This window comes from Mastigoproctus giganteus, chromosome 9, assembly GCF_048544385.1.
Source record: "Mastigoproctus giganteus isolate SK-2022 chromosome 9, ASM4854438v1, whole genome shotgun sequence".
Classification (NCBI taxonomy): domain Eukaryota; kingdom Metazoa; phylum Arthropoda; class Arachnida; order Uropygi; family Thelyphonidae; genus Mastigoproctus; species Mastigoproctus giganteus.
Window position 1 is genome coordinate 69,046,997 of NC_143583.1, and position 16,874 is coordinate 69,063,870.

Here is a 16,874-nt window from a genome sequence, read left to right on the forward strand (position 1 = left end):
CTGAGTTTATTAACATTCTAAAATAAGGTGAATAACACAGACATACCTCAAATGTGTCAAAACCTGTTAAGTCCCACCGGTGAGTAATTTTAGCAGAATATCTTTTCCACATTTCAAGAAATACTGCTCCTATAAAGTATCATAAAATTTAGCACCATATTAAATCTATGTCTTAAAAGCTTAAATATATGAAAATATGCAAATTAGATCACCATGAAAGGAAAGCAGTTCTTTTACTATATCAAATTTTTATGAATACTCAGAATTCCGAAGAAATAGATCTACTTTAGACCAAATCTTTATATTAAGATAAATTCTGGAAAAGAAATGGGAATACAATCAACCAATATATAAACTTTTTATTGACTTCAAAAAAGCCTATGATAGTATCCATAGAGAAAGTTTATGGAATATTCTAAAAGATTTTGGTATCCCACAAAAATTGATAAATCTGATAAAGATGTGCATGGAGGGTATTGTTCTTTCAAATGGAACCAAATCAGAAGCATTTAATATCACAACAGGTTTACAACAGGGAGATGCCCTCTCACCAATTCTTTTTAATCTTGCTTTAGAGAAACGCATCAGAGAAACAAACAAAGAGGATACAGATAGAACAATGATCCTTGGATTTGCAGATGACATAGATCTAGTTAGCAAAAATCTGGAAAATGTAAAAAATAAGTTTAAAAAATTAAGAACAGCTACTGGAAAAAATAGGACTTAAAACTGAATATTTAAAGGTCACAAGAATTGATAATAACCAAGGCATAAATTTTAAAATTGATAATTTGAACTTTAAAAATGTAACTTCATTCAAATATCTAAGTACAATGATAAATAACTAAAATATTACCAGTATGGAAGTTAAGGCTAGAATCCAGGTAGGAAATAGAGCATATTTTTCAATTCAGCATCTTTTGGCCTCTAAAATTATCACATGGACTTAAAACAGAATTATATAAAACCTGCATTAGACCCATAGTGCTATACAGAGCAGAAACCTGGAACACAACTATCCATGATAACAATATGTTACAACGATTTGAAAACAAAATACTTAGAAAGTATATTTGGACCCATTAAAGACAATCTAACAGAAGAATGGAGAAGGAGACATAATATAGAACTATACCGAAATTATAAATCATCACTGATTGTTTAAGAAATGAAGGCGATGCGACTTAGATGGTTTGGATATATTGAAAGGATGGAAGCTTCCAGTACAGCCAAACAGGCTTACCAATATAGACCAGCAGGTAAAAGACTAAGTGGACACCCCTGCCAATGATGGAAGGACAATGTTCGACAGGACCTAGAGGAGCTTGGAATAACAGAAGGGACAGATCGAGCACAGGACAGAAAGGAATGGAAGAAGATTGTGCTTGCAGCTAAGAACCTTGGAGGTTTACCACGCTGAAGAAGAAGATTCAGTATGAACTTCACAGCTGCACCTTAAAAATACATGGATATTACTTCCTGCCACATCCTACACACTAGCGTTATACAATGATAAGGAGTATGCTGATGGATAATTCTTGAGAATTTCTGTCATTAGCCTTGTTCTTTGAAAATATTTTCTAATATATCATTTAGTAAGATCAGCAATTAATTAATTTGTTAATAAAAACCTCATGTTGTTTGGCATTACACGAATATAAAATGGAATGATCTGCAAGACTTCTATACTTCTTTTCCTAGGTTGGATTATTGTTTTAAATCTTCTGATCCTGATGTTTGTTCAGATCATGTCAGTGAAATTATCTCTGTAGGAATGAAATCCCTTATTCTACATTCCACCTTAAAACCTCATCCTTTATCTAAACCAGTGATTTTCAACCTTTTTTTTTAATAACGGCACCCCTAAGTAATTTATTTTATTTTGCGGCACCCCTACTCAATTTTCTGCCTGTTAGATCTGATTCTTTCTCTGTATATAATACACACACACACACACACTATATATATAATATTAAAAAATATACGTTATATGATATTTATTACAATAATATAATTATAAAAATTACATTTCATAATACAAATTATATATATATATACAGTATATAATTTTATTCTTTATATAGAGGTACTAAATAACGATCAATTATAGATCACCACAAAATTAAAAAGATACTGTACATCTTTTTATAATGAAATAAACATATAAATTAAAAAATAATAATAAGTTTAAGAAACTTAAACACAAATTATGTGGCACCCCTGGAATGTTGTTGCAGCACCCCAGTTGAAAACCATTGATCTAAACCTTGTTTTACCAACAAATGTGCTAAGGCTGTTCAAGATAAGAACATTGCACATTTTAATTGGCTTGCACCTAAATCTTCAGCTTCATTTTCTACCTACACTAAAGTTCACAACAATTGTAAAACAAACAATTATTAATCAATCCAAACTTATTTTTAAACAGGCTAAAAGTAGAAACTTGCTTCTTGTCCACATGGCAGTTGAATATTCTATCTCTTGCCAAAGCTATTAGCCACAACTTCTATCCATCTATGTTTCCACGTCTGTTAAAAACTGATGGTTCTATTGCATTCTCAGCTAAAGATAAAGCTGACTTAATAGCATCCTACTTTTCTTCTAACTCTTGTACAATCTTGGTATGCTACCTCCTACCACTCCCAGTACACTCCACTCAATGCCTTCTGAATTCTAAAGTGCCAAGAAGACCAGATCCTGATAGTATTTCTCCACTTATTCTCAAGATCTGTACTCTTGTATATGTACCTGTTCGGTGTAGCCTTTTTCCTTCTGCTTAGAAATTTGCTCACATCCAGTCAATCTCTAAAAAGAGTAATACACTTACCTCTACTCTTTCCAAAGTAATAAAGAAATCCATCAACCACTAAACCTTCAACTATTTTGAAACCTTCCATCTGATCAATGATCACTAATATGGATATCATCAGTGTCAATCAACTAGTGTTATATTGGCTTATGCTATTCATCTTTTAACAAATTCAATGGTGAAACTCACGCAGTTGCTCTTGACATTTCTAAAGCTTTTGATCATATTTGGTTGGTTTGTTTTTTTTTTTTTTTTTTTTTTTTTAAGGAGCATTAGCAACTAAGGCCATATTGCTCCGGGATATGCGGTAGTCATTCCCTGACCTTTCCGCATCCTCCATATTTGGTGGTGACGGGCTCGAACCCCGGCCTAATCAAGAAGCGTGTGCTTCGCCCTGCTGCTCCTTCCCACCTGGCTACGGAGGCACCTATCATATTTGGCATAAACATCTTAAACAAGCTCTGGTCTTATGGACTGCTGACTGCTTTTTGCAATTTGGTATCCAGTTTTCTCTCTTTCCACACTCGCTGCACGTGATGGTGGATGGCTCTGTTTTCTGACTTCTCCACTAATGCTGGTGTTTCTCAAAGTTCAGTTCTTTCTCCCACTCTTTTCCTCTTATATCTTAATGGTATTCTTCCACTAACTGTAAATCCTATCCATAATTTTGTTAAGGACAGCACACTTCATTTCTGCCTTCCAATTTGAGAAACCTTTTCTGCACAAACAGCTTCAAATTCTTGAATATCCTCTACCAAGTCCTGAAATGCCAATCTCTGATAATGCTCTATTAGAATGAAGAAGACTTAGTTAACTTCAATCCTTCTAAAACTCAGTCCTGTCTTACAAGGTGTGGCAAAAAAAAGTTCCCAGCTGAGTCAATAAAAAGAACACAAAATGAAAGAACTCAAAAATGGTTTTATTTTTATTCAAAATAATCACCACCTGAACGAATGTATTTATTACATTGTCCTAAAAGATTCTGAAAAGGGTCAGCATAGGCATCCAAAGAGATGACTGTTCAGTTTGGTGGTTGCGTTTTTATTTTTGTCCTAGAAACCCTGAAATTCTCTTTCCTTCAAGAGCAGTTTTCGCCTTGGAAAAGAGGAAGAAGTTCACTGGTGCTAGATCGGGAGTATGATGAATGGTTGATCTGTACAATGCCACGTTTCATGATAAATGCCTTCACAACAAGTGCAATGAGAACCAGCTGCTTTTCTCTTGAAATTATGGCTTCACCCAGGAAATGAGCTTCAATAGTCTTTGAAGCACCTGTATGTAGAATGCAGCTTTGACTCTCTCTCTCTCTCTCTCTCTCTCTCTCTCTCTCTCTCTCTCTCTCTCTCTCTCTCTCAGGTAAAAATTGCTTGTGAATCATACTTGCTCTGTTTGTTGAAACACATGATCAACATAGTCTTGTTCCTGGAATTCTATAAATGAAACTGTTTGGATATTGGTGATGATTTTGAAGTCCACTGTATGCTCTGAGGCTTCATCTCTGGGTCATACTGAAATACCCAACAGTAATCAAGTGCCAATATAGTTGAAAAAATTAGGATTGTCTTGACAAGTCTGGATGAAGTCTTTGCACAATGATAGTTTTTGTTGCTTTTGCTCATCCATTAGGCTGTGCAACACAAATTCTGCACAGACTTTCTTTTTCCCATATATCTTCATGCAGAATTTGACAGATTATCTGCTAATTCATATCCAACTAACCAACCATCATTCTCATGGTCATGCAATGATCTCTTGCCATAATTTCCTGAACTTTTGCAACTCTCTCCTCATTTTGTGATGCTAATTCCCACTTTTTGGGCATTGCAAACATCTTCAACTTCATCTTTGAACTGCTAATACCATTCAAACACACTGGTATGACTTAATACTCCATCACCATAAACAGTTTTTAGCATTTGATACATTTCTATTGCAATTTTTCTAGTTTAAAGCAAAATTTGATATTTGTTTGTTGTTACATTGCAAAATTGTGATATGGAACAATAAAACTACTAATAAACTGGTCACTACTTGTAACCTCAGCCTACTGGACAATCCACTGTCTGTTGGAAGAAGTTACAACAACATACTACTTGCGTTTATTTTCAAACCCATTGAACATGACCACAACAGCACCAATCTGGGAACTTCGGTTATTAGCATTAGCAGAGGCATACAATGCAAGAAAGCAAGCTTATGCAGCATCAGCAAAAAAAAAAAAAAAAAAAAAAAACCCTCCCATTTCATCCCTCCATTCGTTCCAAATGCCTGTCCAGCTCAGCCTTAAATTTATTTAGGCTATTAGCTTCCACAACAAAAGATGGAAGCTTGTTCCACCAATCAACTACCCACTGGTCAAAGGCAAATTTCACACGTTGTTGTGTTTTGGTTTTTAGGAGCATTAGCAACTAAGGCCATATTGCTACGGCGATATGATGTGGTCATTTCCTGACCTTTCCGCATCCTCCGTATTTGGTGGAAATTTCCACACATCTATTCTACAACTATCTTTCCTCAATTTGAAACTGTGCCCCCCTCAGGTTCTTAGTCTGAGCAATACGAAGAATCCCATCAGCATTCAGCTTGCTCAACCCATTCAAGGCCTTATACACCTCAATAAGATCACCTCGCAGGTGCCTACTCTCCAGGCGCTGCAATTTGCAGAACTTAAGCCTTTCTTGAGAAGAGCACCCCTTTGTTCCCCTCACCAATCTTGTTGCCCTTCTTTGTACTCATTCTAGCAACTCTACATCATACCTAAAATGAGGCCTCCAGACCTGTACACAGCAGATGATACAAAGGTTGGCAGGGTTGTCAAGGACACTACTGACATTATGCTGCTGCAACAGGATCTGGAAAGGTTGAGCAGATGGGCTGAGAGGTGGCAAATGAAGTTTAACATTGACAAATGTAAAGTACTACACATGGGAAAAAGCAACCCCAGAGCAACGTATCAACTCTGTGGTACTACACTGACAGTGGTAGAGAATGAAAGGGACTTGGGGGTGATTGTGCAGGCAGATATGAAGTTCTCTGAGCAGTGCAGACGGGCTGCAAGAGTAGCTCATGGAGTATTGTCAATGATATACAGGAATTTTTCCAGCAGGGATAAGGAGGTGATTATTCCATTGTATAAGGCAATGGTCAGGCCACACCTAGAGTACTGTATACAGGTCTGGAGGCCTCATTTCAAGAAGGATGTAGAGCTGCTGGAACGAGTACAGAGAAGGGCAACAAGATTATTGAATGGAACAAAGGGGTGCTCTTACGAAGAAAGGCTTAAGTTTTGCAAATTACAGTGTCTGGAGACTAGGCACCAGCGAGGTGATCTGATAGAGGTGTATAAAGCCTTGAATGGTTTAAGCATGCTCAATGCTGATGGGATTCTTCCTCTAGCTCAGAAAAATCACCTGAGAGGGCATAAATTCAAATTGAGGAAAGACAGATGTAGGATAGACGTGCGGAAATTTGCCTTTAGCCAGCGGGTGGTTGGTTGGTGGAACAGACTGCCATCCCTTGTGGTGGAGGTTGATAGCCTAAATAAGTTTAAGGCTCAGCTGGACAGGTATTTTGAACGAACAGAGGGGTGAAGTGGAAGTGGGTTTTTTTTTTTTTTTTTTGGCTGATGCTGCATAAGCTTGCTTTCTTGCATCAAATGCCTCTACTAATGCTAATGCTAATACTCTAGGTGTAGCCTGACCGTTGCCCTGTATAACAGGATTATCACCTCCCTGTCACTGCTATCAAAATTCCTATATATCATCGACAAGACTCCATGACCTGCCCTGGCAGCCCATCTGCACTGCTCAGTGAACTTCATATTTGGCTGCACAATTACCCCCCAGGTCTTTTTCACTTTCCACTTCCCTGAGTGTAGTACCACACAGCTGGTATGTTTCTCTTTGGTTATTGCTACCCATATGCAGTACTTTGCACTTGTCAATGTTAAACACCAATTGCCACTTCTCAGCCCATTTTCCCAACTTATCTAGATCCAGTTGGAGTATCATACTGTCATTACTGTTGTTAACAACCCTGCCAACCTTTGTATCATCTGCAAACTTGGACATTAAACCTAATATACCTTCATCAATATCATTGATAAATATGCAAAACAACAATGGGCCCAACACCGAACCTTGAGGAACTCCACTAATAACATTTGCCCATGAGGAGCAGTGTCCACTGATTACCACTCTGTTGTCTTCCACTCAACCATCCCTTTATTCATTGTAGCAGCTTACCCTTGATGCCATACCTATCCCAATTTGTACAGCAGTCTTCCATGTGCAACAGTATCAAAAGCTTTCCTGAAATCCAAGTATGATCTCAAAATTATTTTTGGCATTCAGTTCCATTGTAACAAATCAAATTGGTCAGACAAGACCTCCCTTTGACAAACCCATGCTGTGTCTTAACTATTACTGTAGTCTTGTCTAGATGATCCTGCAATGCTTCTTTAACATGTGATTCCATTTTTTTCCCCGGAATACAAGTTAATCTAACAGGTCTGTAGTTAAAGGGATGGTTGAGTGGAAGACAACAGAGTGGTAATCAGTGGACACTGCTCCTCATGGGCAAATGTTATTAGTGGAGTTCCTCAAGGTTCGGTGTTGGGCCCATTGTTGTTTTGCATATTTATCAATGATATTGATGAAGGTATATTAGGTTTAATGTCCAAGTTTGCAGATGATACAAAGGTGACTTGTGTCACCTTTTGAACCTCCTTTGTGAATTGCTGATACATTTGCACACCTCCAGTCCATGGGGACCTCCTCCGAGTCCAAGAAAGCTCTCATAATTATGGCTAAGGATTTGCTTACTTCCTTTGCTGCCTCTTTTAATATAACTGGATAGATCCCGCCCACCCCAGATGCCTTCCTTATGTTTAAGTTCAACAATTTCTCCTCCACATTGCTCTCAGTTATTACAAAATCACTTAGCTCCATGTTAGCGCTTGATAAACGTCTGGCACTCCCTCTTTGAATAACTCCTCATGTGTGAATGTAGATGCAAAACACTCATTCAGTTTATCAGCTACCTGAGCATGATCATCAATAGTCAACCCATCTATGTTAAGTGGTCTGATCTGATTCATCCCTTTCCTTCTAGAGTTCACATAAGTAAACTCCTTGCTGTTTTTCTTCGCATGCTTTGCCAAAGATTTCTCATAATCTGCCTTTGCCTGCCTAACCTCCTTTGTGACTTGATTACAGACTAGTTTATACCTATCATAGGCTTCTGTGTCACCTGATACTTTATATGCATCCCATACATTCTTCTTCTCTGCCACTAGCCTCATTAATTCATCTGACATCCATTGAGGCCTAAACCTTGAACAGTATTTCTTAGTTAGAATGAAAAGCCTAGTAGTCTCCAAAATTAAGTCCCTGAAGGCTTCCCATTTAGAATTCACTGTTGGTAACACATCATCAGTTGATCCCACTGTACAGAATTTAAAAACTGTGTGAGACTTCTGTAGTCACCTTTATGAAAGCAAAAGCCCTTCCCTTTAGCCTTGATGGTAGTTACATCTTTAAATAATTCCCACATCAATACATTGTGATCACTGTCGCCCAGTGGTTCCTTTATCTGCAGATTCTTAATGCATGAAGAATCGCTACTGATAATCAGATCAACAGTATTACTCCCTCTGGTTACCTCTCGAACATGTTGCTGTAGAAAACAGTCATCCAATAAATCCACAAAAGTGTTGCTAGTGTGTGAGTGATCGACCCACAAGTTCCAGTCAATATCTGGAAAGTTAAAATCTCCCATAACACATTCTGATTTACTGGCCCACTCTATTTCTCTGAACAACTACTCATTGTACGCATCAGATTCATCAGGCCAACACACCTACTCTCATTTTTCCTTTACCAGTGCTTATTTCACACCAAACAGACTCAACACTGCATTGTCCACCAGCATCAATTGGATGCACTTCCTTAGATTTTATGTGTTTCTTAACTAACAGCATAACTCCTCCTCCTCCCTTCCTATCCTGTCTATACTTCCTATACACATTGTACTCTCCAAATTCCAACTCTGCACTGCCTATATCTGTGTGACACCACGTCTCTGATATCCCAACAATATCTGCCTTTGATGTCTTGACTAGCACTTCACGCTCATCAAATTTATTAACTATACTCCTAGCATTGGTGTACATGCAAGTATACATGCACCTGTTCCTGCTCCTAGCCACGTATTTACTTGTTTCACTATGACTCCCAGCAGTCCTGGAAATCTCCATTACCTTGCTTTCCAGTCTGCTGCCCATTCTAATAGAAGCGGTGCAAGAATCACTTTTGCCTCTGCCTGGGGCCACTGTTAACCTTTCAGTCTGTGTATCCCCCCCCCTCACGCTAGCAGTTTTTTAACCCACCTAACACTGCCTTGATAGCATCAGCAAATATTCTTGCATCCTTTCTATTTAAGTGTATCCCATCCCTGCAGAAGCAGTCTCTACTGTCAACAAGCACAGAACAGGCTGAAAAAAATTCTACCCCATGAGCCTTGCACAATCTCTCTAGAGCCGAATTGATTAACAAGGCTCTCATCATATACTCCCTCCTATCGTGTCTGGGCAGAATTGCAAACACTTTCACATTCAACCCTAACTTTCAACTTTTTTTCAACATTGACCTGTTGAGTAAATCTGCAGATCTCTTACTCTAAATGTCATTAGTTCCAATGTGTACAACAATATCACTTTTTGTGCCCTGAAAAGATGATATCTGCTCTACAATGTCATCAACTTTTGCCCCTGGTCCTGTTCCACCTATCCTTCTTACAGAGTATATTCCCCATCTCCCTGACAATAGAGTCACCAACAATAACTAGTTCCTTTGAGACCAGCACATTCTGCCTTGGAGATTGCCTCTGTGTTGCCTGATGCACAGGAGTGAGCTCTGTCATTGAGTTGGGCAGCTGAGAGCCTGATGGGCCCCTCATTAATTTCTTCAAGGGCATTTACCCTACACCTCAAGCTTTCATAGACTCCCATCAGAACGCTGAGTTGGCGCCTAATTTCTTGACACTCCAGACCTAGCACACACACACACACACACAAAGGCATCCTCCTTGGCTAGGTCATGTCCTGTTTTAGAAAGGTCGGCAAACCTTTCACATTTCGCACATTTTTTGAGACTGATGCATTGGCGAATTGCCCACTTTGTTTCTCCCAGGAGCCACAGCACTCTCGCTGGTCTGTGATCTTTGCTTCGCAGCTCTAGTCTGGGTCATGAGTTCCGTTTAAATACAATTTAATTAACAATGAAATTTAATAAGATTAATAATATATTTGATTAATTGATAATAAGCTAACAGATTCCTAATACAGCGCTTCGTATTATGCTATCTAGTTTTACTTTATACCTTCGCTATCAGTTCGAGATAACACATATATATATATATATATATATATATGTTAAGCTATTTCTTATCGACTACAATATGGCAGCTAGTTCAACAATACTGGTGCCAACACCAGGAGTCGTAACTTCCAAAAATCGCTGGCTAAATTCAAAATAAGAAGCTAACGAATGCTACTAAACCTATTTACAGAAGAATAGTCAGTTATCCAGAAGTCAGTTATCCGGAATAATTTGAAAGCTTGATTTTTTTATTGCAACAATTGTCTCAAATACTACCAATAATGGTAGTATTTGAGACAATTGTTTATTATGCTACGAGAGTATTTCTGTCTGTTTTTTTTTTTTTTTTACATCATATATCTGGTTTTCCCAGAAACAATGAGTTTAGTCATTTGCTTCGGTGAACCCAATTTTCTATGACATATTTTTTTCTCTTCATTTCATATTATGTTTAGTTTACCTCCGGATTCAGTAAGAATAATATCAGCACAAAAGTGTGTGATTTATTATTTTTCTCAGTTTTTTTTTTTTTTTTTTTTTTTTTACCGTAAAATATCAACAAAAAGAAACAGCACTAAAATGGGCAGAAAACCAGGCAGAATGCGATATAATCAAATTGATATTATTAAGAAACTTGAGAGATTAAGCAGCAAAAAAGGTCACAAAAACAAAACAAAAAAACAAGCAAACATTATTTTAAAAAATTACTTTAAATTTTTTTCCACGTAAAATTTGCAGTAAAATAACCCATCTGAATATACATAAATATGTAAATGTGAAAATTATTATGTATAAGTTATTAATATTATTTTTTTAATTAAATGAATTTGTTTTTTTTCACGCTATTTAAAGTCTTTTTCTTTTACCTTAATACATTGTAACAGAATTTATTTAATTTTACCTTACATTCGATTATCCAGAAAATTTTGCTATCCGGAAGAGGTCGGTCTGACATTAATTATTCCGGATAACTGATGCTCTACTGTACAACATGTTCTAATACCTTTTACATTTGGATTTTTTGTAAAAAAAAAAAAGTTTTAATTTAAATATATCAAAATAAGAAATGAGAAGAGAAAACCATAGCAGCCACATTTTGACTCTTGAAATGCTGGTGATTTTAAAATTGCAAGATGAAGGAAAGCAGGGTTTTTGAAATCCAGACTTTGGATGACTTGAAATTAATTTCACTAACAACATACACATTTTATATTAAGATACAGCCAAGGACTGTTTATCAGTACAGTATGTTTCAAACATTAGCTTACCCAGGATTTTTCTGTCTGTGGATTTCTGTTTGGATTGTCTGTTAGATACCAACTAATTATGATAGCTTCATGGAAGATACTCTTGTAGATTTCATCATTTTCAGAAATGTTGATGAGGAGAATTTTTACTAATTCTTCTGCTCAACATTTGCTTTGTTCATAAAAATGGCCTTCCTGTCTAGATTTGGATGCCAAGAACATTTCAAAGTTCTGAAGATAAAAGAGATCTGAAGAGGAATTTTGTTTTTTGACTGGCTGAATATTTTATTATACACTGCACTGCTATGAAGAACTGCTAAATTTCTGTATTACTTTCTTTGATGGTTCGTTAACTTGTCTTTTTCTTAGGTATGGATCAGGAACTGCATTTATTTGGACACAAGCCATGCTATTCATTAGTGATGCTACTGCTACTCAGTAGTATCAATGAGTAGCAGGGATACTTACTAGTTTGCTGTACTTTTCAATTTGGAAACTTTGAAAAAGACTTGTATGGCTTTTCTCACCGCTTATATTCTCTTCTTTAATAGACTCATCACAGCTTACTACTGTTGTACCAGTCTAGTTAACCATTTACCCAAACACAGCCAATCTTTATTTCAGTGGCATGCATTAAATGAAAATGAAACAACAAGCATTTCTTCCACATCTACTTTTTTTTTGTTATTCACTACTGGGAAATATTCCTGAACAACATGGCTACAAGATTAGCAGCCTATAACAACAAGCATGAAAGGAAACCCCTGCATGCTTTTAGTAGATGCCCAATATCCAGCACAACTCAGAGGAAGATTGTGTTCTATGATCAACAATGCAATTGAGCATTCAGCATGTATGATTTTTGCTTATCACATTTACCACCATTTGATATTCAAAATCACATTTACATCACAAAGCAAAGGTTTTACAATCACAAAGCAAAGGTTTTACCATTTCTAGATTTTATAATACATGAAAAATCTTACATATATGTTTTCTGAAAAGTTTCAACATATTTCTTTGGCATCTTATTGAAGGGCATGGTTAATTAGTTTCAACACCACACAAAAAAATAAAGTAAACACTACTTGCAACAGAAAACAAATCAAAGCATTTTACATTTTCTATATATTTTATGCAAAGACTACATTCCATAAAATATGTGCAGTTGATGGCCCATTCATTAATGATAACAATAATGTGCAGAATTTTTTAAAAAATTACAAATTTAACAGAAAAGCCACAGTAATACTTTTTTTTTTTTTTTTTTTGGCAAAAAAGATAGAGAAAAACTATGCTACAGTGGTGAGATTGAGAAAGGGTAAAAATAATTTGAAAACAGGGAATCTCCATCTTAAATCTGGACTGATGGCAGGTGCGGTAAAGATATATCTATATGAAAGAATATACAAAATATCAAAAATAAATATTTTTAATGCAAATATTTTGATTGAGATAGACTATATGGGAATGGGGAACATTTTTTCATAAAAAAGATGTGGAAATATTTCATTTTATTATCCTCATAATTAGCCATTATGAGGGTAATAAATTTTTGCCTCTACAGCCATGAGCAACTATGTGAATATAACTTCTACTGATTGCTTCTTCTTCTTGAGTATCATCCAAGTTTCTTGCAATGACCGACTAACTGGTTAAAATAAATAAATGATATATTTGTAAGATAAAAGCGTTAAAATACAATAAGATAAAAGTGTTAAAATATAATATAATAAAAGTGTTAAAATGCACAGAAGCTTTCAAGACGAAGTGCCTCATCATCAGCTAGTAGGTGAATGATGTACTTCAGTATATATTGATGGTTACAATAGTAAAAGTCACCTGGGCATGATCATGTATCATGAGTCTGGTGTCGGTAGAACAGAATTACATACACGTGATGACCACCAGGCGCTCATCGCACTGCAATACAGTACATTCTATAATAGGATGTAAGTGCACTCCCCTTGTGTGATTCATAGTACTATTATTGATAGCTATGTTCAGTGCTTCAAGGCATGAGTGCTGGCAGCTAATCTTCTTGAGTATGTTCTAAAGGCATGAAGCTTATATTTTGTGTTATGCTTCTAATGTGGATTTGGAAAAATATTTTCCGAACTATGGAAATTTCAGGCAAAGCAACAACAATCTTCACAAGTGATATAAACATGTCAATTAAGATGATGCACCAATTTTAATTAATTAATCAATCTTTTTAATGGTTAATATTCATGATTAACAACATAATACCTACCCCAGAGTGACATAAAAACAGCAAAAAAAACAGTAGCTGCATTATCCACAAGGTATGTTATCCTTGAAGCATTGCACTGTTCATTTAGAAATCTATAACGATAGTCTTCACTAAACTGTGGACATGTGACCAGGTAACTTTTACAAATTTCATTGCTAGAACAAAATTCATAAACATATGAAAAGCATGAAAATCAGTAATTGAAATAATACAGTTAACATAAAACAAAAATTTTATACATAAATAAATAAAGCCAAAATAATCACTTAAAGATTTCAAAATAAAAATTATTAACCAAAGATTATTAAAACAGCAATGCAGAAATTTACACCACTTCAACTTTTATTACCAGCAAAAAAATAAGATGCCTATAATGCATATTTTTCCATAAACTAGGCTTGAAAAACATTATAAAGGAAGACTAACAAAATACATAGCCTTGACAATGGGTTAGGCTTACTTTTCATTTGAAAATGAACCAAAGGGAGTAGCATAACTTCAAGTTTTGATTTCTAAGGCAATTTTGAATAATAAAAAGTTCTCGCGAACATGAGTCCGATTCTGAATAATTACAGAGTTATATAATGTTCACACATTCTCAGCAATGTACTACTGCAAATCACACCCATAATTTGTGTGCCTGCACAACCTTATTAAACACAGCAAGACAAAACTTGTAGTGTGCACAGCAGTGTCATTCCTTTGCCCCATTGTTACTTTCAACATGCCTTTTACGTTTACATGTGCTAAATATGCTGATATGGTGTATGATTATGGATTCTGCAATGAAAATGTCATTACTGCTATAGTAATAATAATAATAGTATTCACCATATAGTGCAAAGAAGCCACAGGTTTTTGCTGAACTGGCAAAAAAAAATTCAAGTAGATAAGAAAATACGAATTATATGCTTCCCTCCTCACGCAGGTAACTATCCAGTTGACCTTTGAATTTATTCAAACTGTCAGTCTCAATTACCTCTGAATGCAACCTGTTTCAGCAATCAACAACTTGTTGGCTAAAAGAAAATTTCCTATAATCTAGTCTAAATCCTTCCACTGCAATTTTAATTTATGCCACCGAGTTCTGAAATTCTCTATAATAATGAAAATTCAACCTTAGTTCATTTTACTAATGCCTCTCAGAGTCTTATAAACCTCAATCAGGTCACCTCTGAGATGCCTGGTTGCCAAGCTCTATAAACCTACATATATGGAATCTTTCTTCGTATGGTTGCCCCTGCCGATCTCACCATGCTAAGTTGCCTGCCTTTGGACCCTTTCAAGGAGTTCGATTTTTTTTTCAGATGGCCATCTCCATACTTGAACACAGTATTCCAAATGTGGTCTTATAATTACCTTATGCAGTGGGACTGTGACCTCCATATCTTTACAGGATAATGTTTGATAAATCAACGACAGAACACCGTGGGCTTTCCTGGCTGCCTGTTTACACCATTCATAAAACTTCTCATCTGCTCATACTGTAATTCCCAGGTCCCTTTCCTCTTCCACTGTTTTTAATTCAACCCACCAAGTCTATCATTTATTTAAGAATTGCTATTCCCTAAGTGCATTTAGCAGCAGTAAAGCATAGTTGCCACTTCTCTGACCATCTCTGAAGTCTGTTCAAGTCATCCTGAAGGAGTGCTGCTTGGCACTGATCTTTAACGACTCTGCCAATCTTTACATCATCTGCAAATTTTGACATCACGCCTTCTATTCCTTCATTGGTATCATTTATGAAAATGAGAAACAACAATGGTCCAAGAAACGATCCTCAAGGGATCCCACTCCTAATGTTACACCAATCTGAAGAATATCCATTAATCACAAGCCTCTGCCTTCCGCCCTGCAGCCACCCAGCAATCCATCTTAGAATTTTACCAGTAATCCCAACCTGTTCAAGCTTATACAATAACCTCTCATGAGGGTATTGTATTAAATTACTAGGTGGTAGATGACTCATCAACCAGTACAATACCACCACTTTGCTTATTGGAGGCTTGAAGTGGTGGAACCCATGTTTAGTCTCCAGAGCTAAGTTCCAGTCAACCCTTCCCCATCTCTTCCATCATGCAGTATGACTGATGACTTTTGAGGTTATGATGACATCATGGCAAGATCCAATCTTCCTTACATTTCGAGGGTAGAGCTCTAAAACGGCTGTTCACAGGCGGGCCGCTAGTTAGCACACCGGACCGAATGTATTGGTAATGCTGTAGAAGGCTACCAGATCAGCTAGTGTATAATCTTGCTACCTCTACTCTGTCAGTGACTGGAGGAAGTCCGAGTAGTGTGTATGGGGGGGGGGGCATTGTCGAGGCCACATTATGTCAAGGATCTGGGTATATTCTTACCATGTGTATGCAAAATCCAAAAATTCCGCTACTTCATACAGCATGTCCCCCCCCCCCCCCCACTTTTTCTTACTTTTGAATATACCGTGAATTGCCAAACTAATTGAGTAAGCTTATCTGTGAAAAGATCTAAACCTCCCAAACACTTACTAGTTCATTTCACAAATATACGTGGTCTCAATTCTAATCTCAGTGATGTCCATTTTCACTTGCAGTCTGCCAAACCCCATGTACTTTTTCTGACAAAATCTCAGTTATCAGTTGATCCAACTACTGTCCATCTCATTTGCCTAAATTATTCACTGTATGATTCTTTTTGCCTCAAAGCTGGTACTTGTGCATATGTCCATTCCGATATTCCCTGTCAGAGACTTGGTAATTTGGAATCTCCTCTTTTCGATCTTCTCTGGCTTAAAATCTCTCTGCCTCATTCTGTCAAATTCATCTGTTGTCTCTATCGTTCTCCCAACTCCACTAATCACTTGGAGCTCTTTGACTTCCTCTCTTTGCAACTTGACTTTCTCCAGTCCAACTTTCCTAACAGTGAGGTAATTTTCCTTGGTGATTTTAATGTTCACAACTCCAGCTGGCTTCCGTTTTCTAGTCACACAGCCCCAGCTAGTCGAGATGCTGAGGCTTTTGCAATTACTAATGACTTTCCACAGATTGTTCATTTACCTACCAGAATACCAGACAATCCTAATCATACAGCCAACATGCTTGATATTTTTCTCACAAACAACCCTTCTAAGTATACAGTCGAAGTGAGTGGTCCTTTAGGCACCTCAGATCCCAACTTGGTGATTGTCTCTTCTCCAATGAAGC

General features: G+C 36.7%; 1 protein-coding gene across 1 annotated transcript in view; it reads right to left on the reverse strand.

Annotated features, from left to right (window-relative positions):
• LOC150080426 (anoctamin-5-like) overlaps positions 1–16,874 on the reverse strand; it is a 251,979-nt gene that overhangs the window by 129,455 nt on the left and 105,650 nt on the right. The window contains exons 12-13 of the mRNA XM_090381897.1: positions 13,690–13,844; positions 47–129 (exon numbers count right to left, since the gene is read on the reverse strand). Coding sequence (XP_090238023.1) covers positions 47–129; positions 13,690–13,844 — 238 coding nt within the window. The remainder of the gene's footprint in view (positions 1–46; positions 130–13,689; positions 13,845–16,874) is intronic.